The sequence below is a fragment of the Dendrobates tinctorius genome, unplaced genomic scaffold (assembly GCF_039654945.1).
Source record: "Dendrobates tinctorius isolate UK_male_01 unplaced genomic scaffold, ASM3965494v1 ptg000160l, whole genome shotgun sequence".
Classification (NCBI taxonomy): domain Eukaryota; kingdom Metazoa; phylum Chordata; class Amphibia; order Anura; family Dendrobatidae; genus Dendrobates; species Dendrobates tinctorius.
Genome location: NW_027361827.1, coordinates 23,420,408 through 23,440,994, shown reverse-complemented (window position 1 = coordinate 23,440,994; position 20,587 = coordinate 23,420,408). Strand labels below are relative to the sequence as shown.

At 42.3% G+C, this 20,587-nt stretch overlaps 1 protein-coding gene across 2 annotated transcripts in view; it reads right to left on the bottom strand.

Annotated features, from left to right (window-relative positions):
- Positions 1-20,587, bottom strand: part of HEMGN (hemogen) — a 143,755-nt gene that overhangs the window by 40,698 nt on the left and 82,470 nt on the right. For both annotated transcript variants that reach the window (XM_073549717.1, XM_073549716.1), the window contains one exon: positions 2,668-2,764. In XM_073549717.1, the coding sequence (XP_073405818.1) occupies positions 2,668-2,740 (73 nt within the window). In that variant the 5' untranslated portion in view covers positions 2,741-2,764. The remainder of the gene's footprint in view (positions 1-2,667; positions 2,765-20,587) is intronic.

Sequence of the window (20,587 nt, the reverse complement as noted above, 5' to 3'; positions counted from 1 at the left end):
CATTCATTGTTGCTTGTTTCTGGAAAATACCCATGGAGTCAAAATTGTCACTACACCTGTAGATAAATTCCCCAAGGGGTATAGTTTCCAAAATGGGGTCACTTGAGAGGGGATTCTGCTCTTCTAGCAATTAGGGGCTCTGTATATGGAGGCAAATAGCGCTTCATTCCTCCTGAGTCTCTCCGTATGGTTAAGTAGCACTATACAGTCACATATGGGGTATTGCCACATTCAGTAGAAATTGTGGGACCATTTTTACCTACTTCTTGTGTGAAAATGTAAAATCTTTGACTAAAACAAAATTTTGGTGATAAAAATGTAGTTACTTTGTCCTCACTGCCCAATGGTATAAAATTCTGTGACACATCCATGGTGTCAATATGATCGCTGCACCCCTAGATGAATTCATTGAGAGGTGTAGTTTGTAAAATGGGGTCACTTATGGGGAGTTCTGCTGGTCTGGCACCTCATGGGCTATCCCAGTGGGTCATGGCACCTGCAAACCATAACAGTAAAAGCTGGCACTCCTTACCTTCTGAGCTTTGCACTGTGCCTGAAAAATATTTCCCGATTACATGTAGGGTATTGATGCACTCAGGAAAAATGGACCGCAATTTGTTTAAAAAAATTCATACTAGCCCTTTAAATTAAAAACTTGGGGCTAAAACATCATTTTAGTGGTAAAAATATAATTTATTATTTCTTCACCGAGGCACATGTTGTGTCAATATGATGCCTGCACCCCTAGAGGAATTAATTGGGGAGTGTAGTATGTAAGATGAGTTCACATATGGGAGGTTTCTAGTTTTCAGGGGTCTCAGGGGCTCTGGCACCCTCAAACCATTCCAGTAAAGTCTGAACTCCAATATGGAGCCTCTTCCCTTCTGAGCTTTGCAGTGTGCCTCAAAAGTAGTGTTCCCCCACATATGGGGTATCAGCGTACTCAGAAGAAATCGCACAACAAACGGTATGGTGAAATTTCTCCTGCTACCCATATGAAAATGCAAAATTTGGGGCCAAAATAACATTTTTGTTAGGAAAATGTGATTTTTTTTATTTTCACAGCTAAATGTTATAAACTTCTGTGAAGCACCTGGGGGTTCAAGGTGCTCACCACATATCTAAGTATATTCCTTGAGGGGTCTTGTTTCCAAAATGTGGTCCCTTGTAGGGGATTTCCACTGTTTAAGCACATCAGGGGCTCTCCAAATGGGATATGACGTCTGCTATTGATTCCAAGAAATTTCACATTCAAAAAGTCAAATGACGTTCCTTCGCTTCCGAGCCCTGCCATGTGCCCAAACAGTAGTTTTCTCCCTCATATGGGGTATTTATGTACTCAAGAGAAATTGCGCAGCAACAAATTGTATGAAAATGCAATATTTTGTGCTAAAAACATATTTGTGGGGAAAATTTGATTTTTTTTATATTTACGGCTCAACGTTACAAACTTCTATGGAACACATGAGGGGTCAATGTGCTCACCACATATCTAGATCAGTTCCCGGAGGCATCTTGTTTATAAAATGCTGTCACTTGTGGGCGGATTTTCATTATTTAGGCGCATTAGGGGTTCTCCAAATGTGACATGGCATCCGCCAATTGTTCCAGCACATGTTGCATTCAAAAAGTCAAATGGAGCGCCTTCCCTTCTGAGCTCTGCCGTGCGCCCAAACAGTGTTTTTCTCCCTCATATGGGGTATCGGCATGCTCAGGAGAAATTGCACAACAAATTTTGGGGTTCATTTCTTCCTGTTACTCTTGTCAAAATAAAAAAATTTGGATCTGAATTCAATTTTTTTGTGAAAAAAGCATTCCAGAGTTATTACTTTATAAAGTGACAGTCGTCAGAATTGTAAAAATTTGCCCATTCATTAACGTGCAAACCACCCTCGTTGGTAAAGGGGTTAAAGTGATTTTCCAGGATTAAAATATTAGTTTCTGGGATAGATTTAAGATAATCGGGGTGCTCACTGTTTAATGTCTGGTGCTCAGAGGTTAATCAAACAATGAAAGGGATACAATAAACCTCGGCACACTAGTGTGCCGAGGTTTATTGTATCATTTTCTGGGATAGGTTATCAATTTCAAATTAGTGGGAGACCAACACCTGACAACCCCACTGCTAAAAAGTTTTCAGCTCCAGTGGCGGACGGATATAAACAGTTAACAGAGCTGAAAATTGCAGTTCTATTCATGGTGTATTAGCTGTTCCCATGTACTAAATTGGAGCTAAATCTGCTGTACCCAAAACCGGACACAACACAGTGATCTGAGCTGTTTGGCTCTATTCATATTTATAGCAAGTCGATGCTAAAAGCCTGGAATTCCCCTCTCCCTGTTGAAAACACATGCTTGATGGAATATTTATGGCAAGATCCAGAGGAATAGTTGTTTTTCAAGCAATATTAGCTATAATATGTGTACTAGAAGATCAGATCTTCAATTAGAGAACTTTGCATTAAATGAATGATCTTTCTTTATGGAAACTGGAACACCTCTTGAATATTTGTAAATATTTCTGGATTTTATCAGAAATGCAGATCTGTAAAATAAAGCGATGATCATGATTACTAGCTGCAATAGATCATACTCAGCCTCACCTTTTAAGCAAAGTAGTCCCCAAACTCTTGTAGACATGAAATGACAAAGCCAGAGGGTACTCACCCTCCACCACTCTATTGCCGCGTCTCCGGTCTCTGTGTTTGGCTGCAGCAGTGATGTGAGACGTGACATCCATGACTACATGGATTCAACTAGACAACTGTACAAACAAAAAAAATGAAAACTTTATTAAAAAAAAGTTAATAAATTATTTGAATCAATTAAGAAAATGCAAAGTAAATAAACAAAAGAGAAATCTTAATCACATAAAAATTTAGTGGAGCACCCTTTGCCTTCGGAGCATCAAGGCATCAATTCTTCTAAAGAAACTTCCATATACTTCCATTGTTTTTCTTGTGAAATTCTCAATAAGTTTGATGTGTCACATGACCCTCTTCCCATTGAAAAAAATAAAGTTGGATCCAAAATAGCCAACTTCAACATGGCCGCCATGGTCACCACCCATCTTGAAAAGTTTCCCCCCTCCCATAGACTAATGTGCCACAAACAGGAAGTTGATATCACCAACCATTCCCATTTTATTTAGGGGTATCCATATAAATGACCTACCCTGTTGTTTTTGAAGGAACTCAGCAGGGATTTTGTTCCAAACATCTTGGAGACTTAACTACAGACCTTCTGTGGATATAGGCTTACCCAAATCCCTCTGACATTTCATGTAGTATCAGTCAGACGCAGATGTGGGACCTTTATAACTTCCAGGACGTCCTATTTTCACTGAATGATATTGGCTGTATATTTGGGGTCATTGTCCAACTGCAGAATAATTTTGAAGTCAATTAGCCAGCTCACTGATGTTATTGCATGATGAATATGTATCTGCCTGTATTTCTCAGCACTGAGGACACCAAGAAGCAGACAACATTGAGGACAGTAGAAGAACAAGGAGTCCTGGAAGTGATAATATTGCCCCCACAGTCCCCTGATCTCAACAACATGGTGTCTGTTTTGGATTTCATGAAGAGATTTGCACAAACCTCCATACAGATCTGTGGTTCGTTCTCCAAGATGTTTGGAACAACCTTACTGGACAGTTCCTTCAAAAACTGGGTACAAGAGTACCTAAAAGAATTGCTGGAATGCTGTTGTGAAAGCAAAGTGTGGTTACACCAAATAGGGAGTTCACTTAGATTTTTCTTTTGGTCATTGACTTTATTTTTTATAAAAATAAACTCTTAATACTTGGATTTTTTTAAGCATACTCATTTTGCTGCATTTCTTCCACATCTACTTAAGACTTCTGCACAGTACTGTGCATAAATAGTCATAAGGCATATAGTCTTGTGAAAAAGCAATGACATTTCATGTCAAATATTTTATTTTTTAGATGACTATTTACACCTTAGCAACCAAATTATATCTTAATTAGAAATATCCCAAAATTTTGTTTCCACATTTCTTGCAAATTTATTTCACTAATACTAAGTAGATATAGACTTTATAAATTGTACTTTTTTTCAATTAATTTAAATACAAATCAATATTTGCCATTATATGGCTAAGTAAAATGGACAGTATTAGAGCTTGGTAAAACTGTAATAAAAATAAATATTCTTTCACATTGATATTGAATTTTAGATTTTTAAAAGTGTCATTTTAGTCACTGTAGCTACTGGGAAAGTTGCGCTGACTTTGCATCAACGGTCTCTAGGTGGTAGGTCGAGAACTTGTTATCAGTTTACTATTATAAGTCATATGGCCTTATTTTTAGCACAGTCATTCCACATTTATCGTGTCTTAGCAGGTCTATGTGCCACACTGAAAATAAAGTTTGCCAAAGTGAAAATTAGAAAATTAAATGAAATGAAGATAAATAAGATGCTAAAGGGAAAATGTGACCTTTATTGTACACTGTGCCCAGTAAATAAGACACTAAAAGTATATGAGGGAAATCATACAACTAGCATCCTCGTAAAGAAAAAGAGCATGAGTAAGTTGATGAAATCCTATAATAAATGTAACATCTTTAAGCTTAAGCTTCTTCTATCCTAGACATGTCTCCCACCCAGGTTAGATGTTCACATACTGTATATTCAATTTTATATGGATAGGTGCACACCTGTGTTGCCACAAAATGTAAATTTAAAGACAACCCTGCCCTGTATAAGTATATATACACACACACACACAAGTTAGTATCTGTATATATATACCCTGCACAGTGCAGCATCTCCTGCTCTATATACTTAGTGTAATTCTCGGTATCTGCTTTTATTTTGTAACTCTTAGAGGACGTGGTTTTTTAAAAGGGGTCATAATAATTATAAATGGGCGTCCCCGATCTATAAAAAATACACCGTGTGCAGGATTATTAGGCAAGTTGTATTTGAGAGGATTCTTTTTATTATTGAATAACAACTATGTTCTCAATCAACCCAAAAGACTCATAGATATCAAAGCTTAATATTTTTGGAAGTTGGAGTGGGTTTTTTTTAGATTTGGCTATCTTAGGAGGATATCTGTTTGTGCAGGTAACTATTACAGTGCAGAATTATTAGGCAACTTAATAAAAACCAAATATATACCCATCTCACTTGTTTATTTTCACCAGGTAAACCAATAGAGCAACACAAAATTTAGAAATAAACATTTCTGACATTCAAAAACAAAACAAAAAATATCAGGGACCAATATAGCCACGTTTCTTTACGATGACACTCAAAAGCCTTCCATCCATAGATTCTGTCAGTTGCTTGATCTGTTTACGATCAACACTGTGTGCAGCAGCCACCACAGCCTCCCAGACACTGTTCGGAGAGGTGTACTGTTTTCCCTCCCTGTAGATCTCACATTTTATGAGGGACTACAGGTTCTCTATGGGGTTCAGATCAGGTGAACAAGGGGGCCATGTCATTATTTTTCTTCTTTTAGACCTTTACTGGCCAGCCATGCTGTGGAGTATTTGGATGCATGTGATGGAGCATTGTCCTGCATGAAAATCATGTTTTTCTTGAACGATACCGACTTCTTCCTGTAACACTGCTTGAAGAAGGTGTCTTCCAGAAACTGCCAGTAGGTCTGGGAGTTGAGCTTCACTCCATCCTCAACCCAAAAAGGTCCCACAAGTTCATCTTTGATGATACCAGCCCATACCAGTACCCCACCTCCACCTTGCTGGCGTCTGAGTCAGAGTGGAGCTCTCTGCCCTTTACTGATCCAGCCTCGGGCCCATCCATCTGGCCAATCAAGAGTCGCTCTCATTTCATCAGTCCATAAAACCTTAGAAAAATCAGTCTTAAGATATTTCTTGGCCCAGTCTTGACGTTTTATCTTATGTTTCTTGTTGAAAGGTGGTCGTTTTCCAGCCTTCCTTACATTGGCCATGTCCCTGACCCTGAGTATGGCACACTTTGAGCTTTTTGATACTCCAGTAACGTTGCAGTTCTGAAATATGGCAAAACTGGTGGCCAATGGCATTATGGCAGCTTCACACTTGATTTTCCTCAATTCATGGGCAGTTATTTTGCTCCTTTTTTTATCAACACGCTTCTTGCGACCCTGTTGGATATTTGCCATGGAACGCTTGATTGTTCAGTGATCACGCGTCAAAAGTTTGGCAATTTCAAGACTGCTGCATCCCTCTGCAAGACATCTCACAATTTTTGACTTTTCAGAGTCCGTCAAATCTCTCTTCTGACTCATTTTGCCAAAGGAAAGGAAGTTACCTAATAATTAAGCACACCTTATATAGGGCTTTGATGTCATTAGACCACACCCCTCCTCATTACAGAGATGCAAATCACCTGATTTACATAATTGGCAGTTGGTTTTCGAGCCTATACAGCTTGGAGTAGGACAACATGTGTAAAAAGGATGATGTGATCAAGATACTCATTTGCCTTATAATTCTGCACCCAGTGTATGTATATTATTTTAACCCAATCAGTAAATTATAAAAAAAAACAAAAAAAGTACATGTATTCGGTATCGCCAACCCGACCTATAAAGCTGTCACATAAGTAAGTTAAGCCCTTCAGTGAACACCGTAAAAAGTGGCAAAAACTGAGCTTTTTCATCTGTCGAACAAAAAGTGGAATAAAAGGCAATCAAAAAGTCGAATGTAAATAAACATGTTACCGCTGAAAACGTCATCTTGTCCCTCAAAAAAAACAAGCCACCATACAGCTCTATCAGCAAAGAAATTAAAAAAGCTATAGCTTTGAGATTATAGGATAAAGAAAAATACCAGTTCCAAGATAACACTGTACCCATCTACTTATAGACACTTAATGAATTATTTTTAAAGGAGAACCTGGGTCATTATATACAAAAATTATAAAGATTTTATTATTCCAAGACAGTTACCAATAATAATAAATATATACAATATACAAATTTATATGGGTAGAACAGATTTTGATCCATAAGAATAGTGGCCGGAGGCCTGGACAGGATTACATAATGATGATGCGGACCACCAATCAATTTTATCAAAATATACAAGAGACACAAGTATCAATTAGCATTCTGATAACCAATTGTTCTTTTATTACTCTGTATCAAATTATGGCAAGAGAGCAATCTTCTGTTGTGAAATGTAAAGTACCTTTCTATTGCATGCTATATATGTAGCACATTTGTGGTTAGTAAAAGGTTAATTACCCATTTGATGAGGGATCCTGCCTGGACGGCAGCCACGTACTTCAACAAGTGTTTCACGTGGATGTCGCTTCCTCAGGGGGCATGGCCTCAGTGTGACAGCTGTTTGATATAATTATTGTGCCATTCTAGTCACATGACTGGACCGTGGCCAATAAAATGTTTTGTTTGTGCGCATGGCACTAGTGCGTCCCTGGTCCCAATCTCCTGCAGTCTTTCCTTCTGCTTTTGTCACAGTCACATGGGGCGGCCAGTGCCAGGCTGCACACCATGCAAACTCGGGTGAGAAGAATGCAGGGGAACCCTAGATGCGGCGCATGCGCATGTTAAGGTGACATGGTGTTGAACAGTGCAATAAGAGAATGAATGTTGAATTGTATGATTTGTGATACTGTGATAAATGTGTCTGTGATTAAAGTGCAAAGAGTGCCATCAAAGAGCATTGTTAGATATCGCATCGTGAAATTAACAAATTACTGATACAAGAAAAATTTGAGTTAATATAACTTATAATCGGATCTAATCAACAAAGGTATGAGTAAGAAAGTGACACTGTGCATATTAAAGTGAACCTGTCACCTGTTTTGGCCACTATAACATGCTGCCGCTGCCTTTCAGGCCTTATCTACAGCATTCAATAATGCTGTAGATAAGCTCCCGGTCCGACCTGCAAGATAAGAAAAATAAGTTTTATTATACTCACCTGGGGGGCGGTCTGGTCTGTTGGGTGTCGCAGGTCCGGGTCTGGCGCCTCCCATCTTCTTCTGATGCTGCCCTCCTGCTTGCTTCATTGCTCCCGGTATCGCACTTCTGCAAAGGCGTACTTCTCTGCCCTGTTGAGGGCAGAGCAAAGTACTGCATTGCGCAGGTGCTGGGCCTCTCTGAGATTTTCCGGCGCCTGCGCACTGCAGTACTTAGCTGCCCTGTTGAGGGCAGAGCAAAGTACACCCATGCAGGAGCGTGATGCCGGAAGATAGGAAGCAAGCAGGAGGGTGGCGTTGCAAGAAGATGGGAGGCGCCGGACCCGGACCTGCGACACCCATCGGACCAGACCGCACCGGACCGCCCCCCGGGTGAGTATAATAAAACTTATTTTTCTTATCTTTCAGGTCAGATGGGGGTCTTATCTACAGCATTAAAGAATGCTGTAGCTAAGCCCTGAAAGGCAGAGTCTGCATCTTATAGTAGCCAAAACAGGTGACAGGTTCCCTTTAAGTTGTTGATGACATTGTAAATAAAGATCAAATAAAATTAAACACATAATTACAGAAACAGGTGAAAGGAGTTTTAACATAAGAAACATACTTTATTCATATCATACCACAGGAAAGATATCTGGTAACATAGAATCATAGAATCATAGAATCGTAGAGTTGGAAGGGACCTCCTGGGCCATCTGGTCCAACCCCCTGCTCAAAGCAGGATTCGCTAAATCATCCCTGTTAGATGTCTGTCCAGCCTCTGTTTGAAGACTTCCATTGAAGGAGAACTCACCACTTCTCGTGGCAGCCTGTTCCACTCATTGATCTCTCTAACTGTCAAAAAGTTTTTTCTAATATCTAATCTGTGTCTCCTCCCATTCAGCTTCATCCCATTGCTTCTAGTCTTTCCTTGTGCAAATGAGAATAAAGTTGATCCTTCTACAATGTGACAGCCCTTTAGATATTTGTAGACAGCTATTAAGTCTCCTCTCAGTCTTCTCTTTTGCAAACTAAACATTCCCAAATCCTGCAACCTTTCCTCATAAGACAGGGTTTGCAGACCGGTCACCATTCTGGTCGCTCTTTTCTGAACTTGCTCCAGTTTGTTGATGTCTTTTTTAAAATGTGGTGCCCAAAATTGGACACAATATTCTAGATGAGGTCTGACCAAAGAGGAGTAGAGGGAAATAATTACTTCACGTGATCTAGACTGTATGCTTCTGTTAATACATCCTAGAATTGCATTTGCCTTTTTTGCTGCTGCATCACACTGTTGACTCATATTCAGTCTGTGATCTATTAGTATACCCAAGTCTTTTTCACATGTGCTGTCACTTAGCCCTATTCCTCCCATTCTATATATGCTTTTTTCATTTTTATTGCCCAGATGTAGTACTTTGCATTTCTCCCTGTTAAAAACCATTCTGTTAGTTGCTGCCCACTTCTCCAGTTTATTTAAATCTTTTTGAATCCTCTCTCTCTCTTCTCTAGTATTAGCTATCCCTCCTAGCTTTGTGTCATCAGCAAATTTAATCAGTTTACCCTCAATTCCTTCATCTAAATCGTTGATAAAGATGTTGAACAATACAGGGCCCAGGACAGAGCCCTGTGGTACCCCACTTGAGACATTCTTCCAACTGGATGTGCAGCCATTTACGACCACTCTTTGGGTCCGATCACTAAGCCAGTTATGAATCCACCTAACAGTTGCCTTGTCCATTCCATACTTAGTCATTTTTTCAATAAGGATTGTATGAGAGACTTTGTCAAATGCTTTGCTGAAGTCAAGATATACTATATCTACAGCATTTCCTTGATCCACCCAATCAGTAATACCGTCATAGAAGGAAATTAAATTAGTCTGACATGACTTATTAGTTACAAACCCATGCTGACTCTGTTTAATCACTTCATTCTTATCCAAGTATTGACATACATGTTGTTTAATAATTTGTTCAAAGATCTTTCCTGGTATAGAAGTCAGACTCACCGGCCTATAGTTGCCTGGGTCCACCTTCTTCCCCTTTTTGAAGATAGGAACAACATTTGCTCTACTCCAGTCTTCTGGCACTTCTCCTGTTCTCCAAGAATTTTCAAAGATTATGGAGAGGGGTTCAAAAATTTCTTCTGCTATCTCCTTCAGTACTCTGGGGTGTAATTCATCTGGACCTGGAGACTTGAATTCATTTAGGTTAGCTAAGTGTTTCCTCACTATCTTTCTGTTTATAGATATCCTGGATTCTTCTATTCCCTTAATAGGACAGTGAATAACAGTTGATGTTACATTTCCTTTCTGAGAGAAAACAGATGCAAAATAGGAATTTAAAAGTTCAGCCTTCTCAACATCCTGTCTTACCATTTCATCATTTTCATCCTGTAAAAATCCTATAGCATCTTTGACTTTTCTTTTACTTTTGACATATCCCCAAAATCCTTTATTATTGCTTTTGACATCTCTTGCAAGTCTCAATTCATTTTCAGCTTTAGATAATCTGATTTGTGCCCTGCAGGTTCTGCAGACAGCATTATATTCTTCTTTAGATATGCCTCCCTCTTTCCATTTTATAAACATTTTTTTCTTCCTTTTTAGCATGTGCTTAAGTTCTGTGTTCATCCATCCTGGTTTCCTTAAATGCTTCCTATTCTTCCCTCTTTTCGGAATTGTTAACAACTGTGCTTTGAGAATTTCATTTTTCAAGATTTCCCATCCTTCCTGGACATTTTTGTCTTTAAGGATATCCAGCCATTGGATCCCTCCAATTCTCTTTCTGAATCCCTTAAAATCTGCCTTTCTGAAATCTAACCTTGACGTCTGAGTCTTCACAGGTCTTCCGCCTCTAGTTATCCAAAATTCTAAAATAGCATGGTCGCTACCTCCTAGGGTCCCAGCCACTTTTACCTCCTCAACCATTTCCTCCCTGTTTATAAGGATTAGATCCAAGGTAGCAGTTCCCCTTGTTTTCTCCTTTACCTTTTGGAAGATAAAGTTGTCAGCAAGAGAGGATAAGAATTTCCTTGACCTGTTAGTTTTGCCTGAGAGAGATTCCCAACAAATGTCTGGATAGTTGAAATCTCCCATGACAACTATGTCATATTTTTTGGAGAACTTGGCCATTTGATGCATAAAGAGTTCATCCATATCTACAGCTTGCACAGGCGGCCTGTAGTAAATGCCTACAATGGTGTCCTTTCCATTGTTCTGCCCTTGTATTCTTACCCAAACAGTTTCCACAGAACTCCCAGTCTCTGAAGCTTCAATCTCTGTGCAGATATACGCATTTCTAACATACTATGCGACACCCCCTCCTCGTTTATCAAGTCTGTTTCTTGCAAATAAGTTGTATCCTTCTAGTCTTGTATTCCAGTCATGTGTATTGTCCCACCAAGTTTCAGTGATTCCAATGACATCATATTTCTTTTCCTGTGTTAGTAGTTCCAATTCTCCTTGTTTGTTGCCCATGCTTTGTGCATTAGTATAGAAACATTTTAGTTTGTGATTGGTTTCTCTTTCTCCAATATTTTTATTAATTAGATTCTTTCGTCTTTGTTCTTCCTTTCCACTTCTAATAGCAGAGTTCTCAATAGCATTTGTCAGGTGTATGGCTTTTTCTGGTCTTTTGCTTCCCTTCCCATGTTGTTCTAGTTTAAAGCTCTCCTTACAAGTGTAGCAAGGCGACTTCCAAATACCTGCTTTCCAGTCTTCGTAAGGTGCACCCCATCTCTAGCAAGTAGTCCATCGTATAAGTAGTTCACTCCGTGATCCAGAAATCCAAATCGTTGCTGACGGCACCATCGACGTAGCCAGTTGTTCACCTGCAGAATCTTATTCCACCTCCTTGTTCCATGGCCATCCACTGGGAGGATGGAAGAGAAGACCACCTGCGCTCCCAGTTCTTTCACTTTCTTGCCTAAGTCTTCAAAGTCTCTGCAGATGGTTTCCAGGTCGTTTCTTGCGGTGTCATTTGTCCCCACATGTAGTAGCAGGAATGGGTAGTCATCTGTAGGTCTGAAGAGTCCTGATATCCTGTCAGACACATCTTTAATTTTTGCACCTGGAAGACAGCACATTTCTCTTGAAGTTATATCCGGTCTGCAGATAGCGGCCTCTGTTCCTCTCAACAGGGAATCCCCCATGACCACCACTCTCCGTTTCTTCTTCACAACATTTTTCTTTCTCCATCCAGGAGGACTCTGAAGGCGTACAAGGTTGCTGTTTGTTGGCAAAGTCTTATCCTGATGTATTTCTTCATTGTTTTCCTGCGTGAGAGCCTGGTACTGGTTTCTCAGCAGTATGGGTGCTGACTGCCTCCTGATCCTCCTGCTTCTCTGGGTCACATGTCTCCATTCCTCTGTTTCTTCAGGTGCACTTCGAATTTCTTCTCTTTCTGTAACATGAAGAGATAATTCTGCTCTGTCCAAGAACTCTTCACCTTCCTTAATGATCTTCAACGTAGCTAACCTCTCTTTGAGATTTTGCAACTTTTCCTCCAACAGGGTCACAAGCTTGCATTTGTGGCATGTGAAGTTTGGCTTTTCCACTGGTAAATCTGTGAACATGTAGCAAGAAATGCAGCTCACCAAATGGCTCCTGGCCTCTTCCATCTTGAGATTTCTTAAAAACGATGAAAGATGAGCCAAAATTTGCGCGCCGATAGGCACTGTGAATATGCAAATGATCTCCTCAAGACTCTTCCCCTGGTTTTCCGATTTCCTCTTTTCAGCTGCAACGGCCAAAACCCAGTGATCGTTGAGCTCGCGGAGACTCTTCACTTATCCCAGAAGGCACTGTGAATATGCAAATGATCTCCTCAAGACTCTTCCCCTGGTTTTCCGATTTCCTCTTTTCAGCTGCAACGGCCAAAACCCAGTGATCGTTGAGCTCGCGGAGACTCTTCACTTATCCCAGAAGGCACTGTGAATATGCAAATGATCTCCTCAAGACTCTTCCCCTGGTTTTCCGATTTCCTCTTTTCAGCTGCAACGGCCAAAACCCAGTGATCGTTGAGCTCGCGGAGACTCTTCACTTATCCCAGAAGGCACTGTGAATATGCAAATGATCTCCTCAAGACTCTTCCCCTGGTTTTCCGATTTCCTCTTTTCAGCTGCAACGGCCAAAACCCAGTGATCGTTGAGCTCGCGGAGACTCTTCACTTATCCCAGAAGGCAATGTGAATATGCAAATGATCTCCTCAAGACTCTTCCCCTGGTTTTCCGATTTCCTCTTTTCAGCTGCAACGGCCAAAACCCAGTGATCGTTGAGCTCGCGGAGACTCTTCACTTATCCCAGAAGGCACTGTGAATATGCAAATGATCTCCTCAAGACTCTTCCCCTGGTTTTCCGATTTCCTCTTTTCAGCTGCAACGGCCAAAACCCAGTGATCGTTGAGCTCGCGGAGACTCTTCACTTATCCCAGAAGGCACTGTGAATATGCAAATGATCTCCTCAAGACTCTTCCCCTGGTTTTCCGATTTCCTCTTTTCAGCTGCAACGGCCAAAACCCAGTGATCGTTGAGCTCGCGGAGACTCTTCACTTATCCCAGAAGGCACTGTGAATATGCAAATGATCTCCTCAAGACTCTTCCCCTGGTTTTCCGATTTCCTCTTTTCAGCTGCAACGGCCAAAACCCAGTGATCGTTGAGCTCGCGGAGACTCTTCACTTATCCCAGAAGGCACTGTGAATATGCAAATGATCTCCTCAAGACTCTTCCCCTGGTTTTCCGATTTCCTCTTTTCAGCTGCAACGGCCAAAACCCAGTGATCGTTGAGCTCGCGGAGACTCTTCACTTATCCCAGAAGGCACTGTGAATATGCAAATGATCTCCTCAAGACTCTTCCCCTGGTTTTCCGATTTCCTCTTTTCAGCTGCAACGGCCAAAACCCAGTGATCGTTGAGCTCGCGGAGACTCTTCACTTATCCCAGAAGGCACTGTGAATATGCAAATGATCTCCTCAAGACTCTTCCCCTGGTTTTCCGATTTCCTCTTTTCAGCTGCAACGGCCAAAACCCAGTGATCGTTGAGCTCGCGGAGACTCTTCACTTATCCCAGAAGGCACTGTGAATATGCAAATGATCTCCTCAAGACTCTTCCCCTGGTTTTCCGTTTTCCTCTTTTCAGCTGCAACGGCCAAAACCCAGTGATCGTTGAGCTCGCGGAGACTCTTCACTTATCCCAGAAGGCACTGTGAATATGCAAATGATCTCCTCAAGACTCTTCCCCTGGTTTTCCGATTTCCTCTTTTCAGCTGCAACGGCCAAAACCCAGTGATCGTTGAGCTCGCGGAGACTCTTCACTTATCCCAGAAGGCACTGTGAATATGCAAATGATCTCCTCAAGACTCTTCCCCTGGTTTTCCGATTTCCTCTTTTCAGCTGCAACGGCCAAAACCCAGTGATCGTTGAGCTCGCGGAGACTCTTCACTTATCCCAGAAGGCACTGTGAATATGCAAATGATCTCCTCAAGACTCTTCCCCTGGTTTTCCGATTTCCTCTTTTCAGCTGCAACGGCCAAAACCCAGTGATCGTTGAGCTCGCGGAGACTCTTCACTTATCCCAGAAGGCACTGTGAATATGCAAATGATCTCCTCAAGACTCTTCCCCTGGTTTTCCGATTTCCTCTTTTCAGCTGCAACGGCCAAAACCCAGTGATCGTTGAGCTCGCGGAGACTCTTCACTTATCCCAGAAGGCACTGTGAATATGCAAATGATCTCCTCAAGACTCTTCCCCTGGTTTTCCGATTTCCTCTTTTCAGCTGCAACGGCCAAAACCCAGTGATCGTTGAGCTCGCGGAGACTCTTCACTTATCCCAGAAGGCACTGTGAATATGCAAATGATCTCCTCAAGACTCTTCCCCTGGTTTTCCGATTTCCTCTTTTCAGCTGCAACGGCCAAAACCCAGTGATCGTTGAGCTCGCGGAGACTCTTCACTTATCCCAGAAGGCACTGTGAATATGCAAATGATCTCCTCAAGACTCTTCCCCTGGTTTTCCGATTTCCTCTTTTCAGCTGCAACGGCCAAAACCCAGTGATCGTTGAGCTCGCGGAGACTCTTCACTTATCCCAGAAGGCACTGTGAATATGCAAATGATCTCCTCAAGACTCTTCCCCTGGTTTTCCGATTTCCTCTTTTCAGCTGCAACGGCCAAAACCCAGTGATCGTTGAGCTCGCGGAGACTCTTCACTTATCCCAGAAGGCACTGTGAATATGCAAATGATCTCCTCAAGACTCTTCCCCTGGTTTTCCGATTTCCTCTTTTCAGCTGCAACGGCCAAAACCCAGTGATCGTTGAGCTCGCGGAGACTCTTCACTTATCCCAGAAGGCACTGTGAATATGCAAATGATCTCCTCAAGACTCTTCCCCTGGTTTTCCGATTTCCTCTTTTCAGCTGCAACGGCCAAAACCCAGTGATCGTTGAGCTCGCGGAGACTCTTCACTTATCCCAGAAGGCACTGTGAATATGCAAATGATCTCCTCAAGACTCTTCCCCTGGTTTATCTTCCCTAACCTTTATGAATAGTCCATATAGATTCATATATATACATAAATCATTCAAGATACAGTCTTCATGTCCAGTGAGCAATTCGATCAAGTGCCTCTAAAAATCCACCAGATGTCCCTCTTCCCATGAACCTACTAACACCACACAAAGCCAGAAATGATCCCAACCGAGTGAAGAATAGGTAACCAAAACAAATAATTAAAATCAAATAAACGGCCAAACATATAATTAAAATAGCCTCAACAAGGGATGAATAGGATTGGGAAAGAGAATAGAACTGTGATTATAAACAGAATCCCTTAGATTATATAGGGGATTCTATAGGAAAGAGGAGAAGCCCAATGCTTGGTTTAGGCCATTAGGTGTCATTGTGCCCAGTATGGTAATCTGTTACTGTAAAGTTTTAAAAAGAAGCAACCACCTCTATAAAACCAGTGCCAATATTAAAAAAAAAACTGTATATAATACCATATAGAAATAGCCAATGAACACGGGAGGTTCCATGTTTGGGAAACCCAGTCCTTTAGAAAATCTCAAAAAAACTCCTTAGTTATAGAAATCATATTGTAGTTTCAAGAGAGTTTTTTTGGCACAAATATCTACCCAACAACTCCTGTTCAGGAGGGGAATTATTACACATCTAATGTTAAGGAGAAGAAAGAAAAAGGAACAATCTCACCATTTTTCGAAGTTCATTTTCTTAGGAGTCATTTCTCCCATACATAGAAAAGAGTCTGGAGTCCACTGCCACTTACCTCACATGGAAGTACATGCTGCCCAAGTTTTCTCCCGATAGGTGCCATTCCCCTGATGAATCATACCTTTGAAGAAACGCGACGGGAGGCACCCAGGGTCAGTCCAGGGTTGGCTAGACATTAAGGGTCAGCTGTAGACTGCCTTCATAAGGGCAGGAGTCTTTGGGGACCAGGGTCAACCAAGATAACAGAGACTGGCAGGGATAAATACTGGACTCCAGACTTTTATTCTATGTATGGGAGAAATGACCCCAAAGAAAATGAACATCGAAAAATGGTGAGATAGTTCCTTTTTCTTTCTTCTCCTTAATATTATAGACTAGCTGTTTCCAGCCAGCTAACGCTCGGCACGCTCATTGCTATCTAATTAACGCTGCTGGTGATTAAATGACAACATTCAATAGCGATGTGGTAATGTGGGGGGAACGGAGCCTGGTGTGTGGTGATGTGGTGGGGGGTGGGATTGTGTGTGGTCATGTGGCGGGGGGCGGTATTGTGTGTGGTAATGTGGTGGGGCGGGATTGTGTGTGGTAATGGGGTGGGGGGCGGGATTGTGTGTGGTAATGTGGTGGGGGGGCGGGATTGTGTGTGGTAATGTGGTGGGGGGCGGGATTGTGTGTGGTCATGTGGCGGGGGGGCGGTATTGTGTGTGGTAATGTGGTGGGGCGGGATTGTGTGTGGTAATGGGGTGGGGGGCGGGATTGTGTGTGGTAATGTGGTGGGGGGGCGGGATTGTGTGTGGTAAAGTGGTGGGGGCGGGATTGTGTGTGGTAATGGGGTGGGGGGCGGGATTGTGTGTGGTGATGTGGTGGGGGCAGAGCTACTGTGCAGGGGGCGGGATTAGCGAGTAATCACGATGCCTCTTATATATATTGATGTGCAATAATTCCCCTCCTGAACAGGAGTTGTTGGGTAGATATTTGTGCCAAAAAACTCTCTTGAAACTACGATATGATTTCTTTAACTAAGGAGTTTTTTTGAGATTTTCTTAAGGGCTGGGTTTCCCAAACAGGGAACCTCCCATGTTCATTGGCTATTTCTATATGGTATTATATACAGTGTTTTTTGAATATTGGCACTGGTTTTATAGAGGTGGTTGCCTCTTTTTAAAACTTTACAGTAAAAGTTAAGTTTTATAATCACTATTTTTGGCTATTTTCTGCATCAACTTTGTGATATATCTGATGAATTAAGAATTTCTCTGGCTAATTTTCAGTATGGTAATCTACCTACATTCTTTCTGGGCAAAGAGGCATCTAATATTGCCTCCCCTGATGGCACATTGGACATGTTCGATGCCTTTAACCGAGAGGAACTTAGGATTGCATTTATGGAATGATTTGAAATGGCAGGGTATTGTTTTTAACTGCGTGATGTCTGTCTCTATCTCTGCAGCTATTATGTCATGCACATGTTCACGTGTGCGAGTTCCCAGGCACCTAGATGTCAGGCAGATGTATATTTTGGGGCAGTTACATGTAGCACAACAGATGACCTGAGTCGTGTTACACATGATGTGCTGTTTGATGGAGAATTTTTTATTTCCATCAGCTGAATCAAAGGCTGAGCTACGGCAGATGTTTTTGCACAAAATGCAGTTTCCACATGGAAAGCAGCCAGAATTGGGCCACTTTGATCAAAAAAGTGTTTGTTGGTAGCAGAACATAGTGGCTACTCATCAGAATATCCCCTAGATTCCTGCTTCTCCTTGATGTCATGAGGTGGTAGTAAGTTAGGTGCTTACTAAGCGTGCAATCTGTTTTGAAAATTTCCCAATGTTTTTGGAGACAGGATCTCATGGTGGTCCACTCTCCATTATAGGTCTTTTATGTTTGGGGATGCAGTAAGTTGTCACATGTATATTGTCTAAAAACTAAATAGAACCAATTCGTGACCTGCTGTCAATTTGCTAATTCTGTCTCCCAAAGATCATAGTAAGGCTCGGCGCATGTTTACCCTGCAATCTACGCTGAGTGATTATGTGGCGCCCCTGAGGGTCCAGTCGCCACAGAGGTACTGCGCCTCATCCAGAGGTGTGGTATCCCACCCTCAGGTAAGGCGGAGGCACCACCCACGACTCCAAACACTTACACCAAACACTCATCAGACTGGCCAGGAAGGGTGTTGGGGAGTTAGTTGGAAAGGTAGGTAGAAGGGGAGGAGCTTAGGAAGTGGGGTGATTGAGGACATCCAATCAGTGACAGTGAGGTTACAGTTAGTGGGAGGAGTTAGTGACCGGTAAAGAGATCATTCTGGAAAGATCCAGTCAGTCAGTTGGTGACGAGACAGCGTAGGAGCAGGACTGACGTGGAGAGTGAAGGAGTGAGGAGAGGAACATCTTGAGGAAGCTCCTCAACAGAAAGAAGGGGTCCTTGGGACACGGGAAGTGCGGAAGCCACCCATGGGGCCCGTATCCAGCACTGGAGGGACCAGGCTGCAGTGGGGGAGCCGGCCCCTGAGACTAGTAGAGAACATTAAAGGCTCCGCTAGCAAGCCAGAGGCTGAGGTAATTGCAGGTGCCTCAGCCGCAACCACCGTTATTCCCCAAAAAAGGTAGCTAAAGAGGATCCCAGGGCCTGACCCACGTCGCCTGATGAGATCCGTGGCTGCCGGCTCGGGGACACTGCTGATGTAGGTGCAGGGCAGGATAGAAAGTAAAGATCAGTGCAGAGAGGCGGCCTAGAAAGGAGAACATAAAGAGGAGTTCTGAAACGGTGTCACCAATCTACCTGGGAGTTGGCTGGACCCCTCACCCGAAGAACCTGGCACCAAGCAGGCACCAGGGGGCATTGCAGGGGGCATTTATGCACACTTTATCGAAGTACAGTTTATCAAAGTACTGGCAGTTATAACATGGATGAATGTGACACGCATCTCTATTCTCTTCATACAGGTAACCAGCTTTTCCAATCTCTGCTCTGAATCCACTCCTGTGTCTCCATTCAATGTCAGCAAGCAGTTAATCCTGAATGCTATCTCTGTGTTTTCAACTCTGCAAGCTTATATCTGGTAACCAGCTTTTCCAATCTCTGCTCTGAATCCACTCCTGTGTCTCCATTCAATGTCAGCAAGCAGTTAATCCTGAATGCTATCTCTGTGTTTTCAACTCTGCAAGCTTATATCTGGTGTATAGTTTTTTCAACTTACTCTGCTTGTCCCCTTATGTTGTGAGGTCAAGAAACTTTTCAAAGTGCTTTATGATCCATGTAGTGCTGGACATGTGTTTATTTGACCACAACATTTTATTGGGTCCTGGTGTCTCAATTTAGTGTGATTGATTAACGAGAAGAGAGAGAGCCAACAAAAAAAAAAAAAAACTTAGCCTTAGCCTCCTATATATTCAGACATAGTTTGGGGAAAGCATTTATGCAGGGGGCATTTATGCACACTTTATCGAAGTACAGTTTATCAAAGTACTGGCAGCTATAACATGGCAGTTAGACAGGGCAGGAGACAGGTAAGACATTTATATACATCTACTTCCTTTACATTTGGAGCACATCAAATATATACCATATGCATTTGTGTAATTTTTATCCTGGCTGCTGCATTCACACACATCCACCGCCCTGGCATTAACTCTCTACACTCCATCCATAATGGCCCCTCGCTTCTTTCCTCTCCTATGTATAGCACTCACGCTCTTTTCACGTTGTTAAATTGCACAGATCCAGTCAGTCCCACCATTCAACATCAGAGACGCTCTCACAAATCACTTAACCATCTGCTCACTCTTTCTATCCTCCTTCTCCTAGTCGCAGGAGACATTGCTCCCAACCCTGGTCCCCCATGTTATAGAAAGTCAAACCCCCCGACTGCTACACTCAGAAACCCCTCTAATCTTATTAATATTCCCTGCATGCCATCTGTCTCTCTTAATTGTGCACTTTGGAACTCTCGCTCAGTGTGTAACAAACTCTCCTTCATCCATGACTACTTCCTTTCTAATTCTCTTAACCTCCTGGCTCTTACTGAAACCTGGATCCAGCAGTCAGACACTACCGCTGCTGCTGCTCTTTCATACGGGGGGCTACACTTCTCTCATACTCCAAGATCAGACAATAGAGCTGGTGGAGGCGTTGGTCTGCTCCTATCACCAAAATGTACCTTTCAGGTTATCCCTCAAGTACCTTCACTTGTCTTCCCTTCTTTTGAGGTCCATGCCATCAGATTCAACACCCCCTTCTCCATGCGAGTGGCGGTGGTATATCGTCCTCCCGGCCCCTCCCATCAGTTCCTGGATCATTTTGCCACTTGGCTTCCGCATTTTCTCTCCTGTGACATCCCTACCCTCATCATGGGAGATTTCAACATCCCTATTGCTCTTCCCCTCTCACCATCTGCTACTCACCTTTTATCTCTAACCTCCTCATTTGGCCTTTCGCAGCTTACTAATTCTCCAACG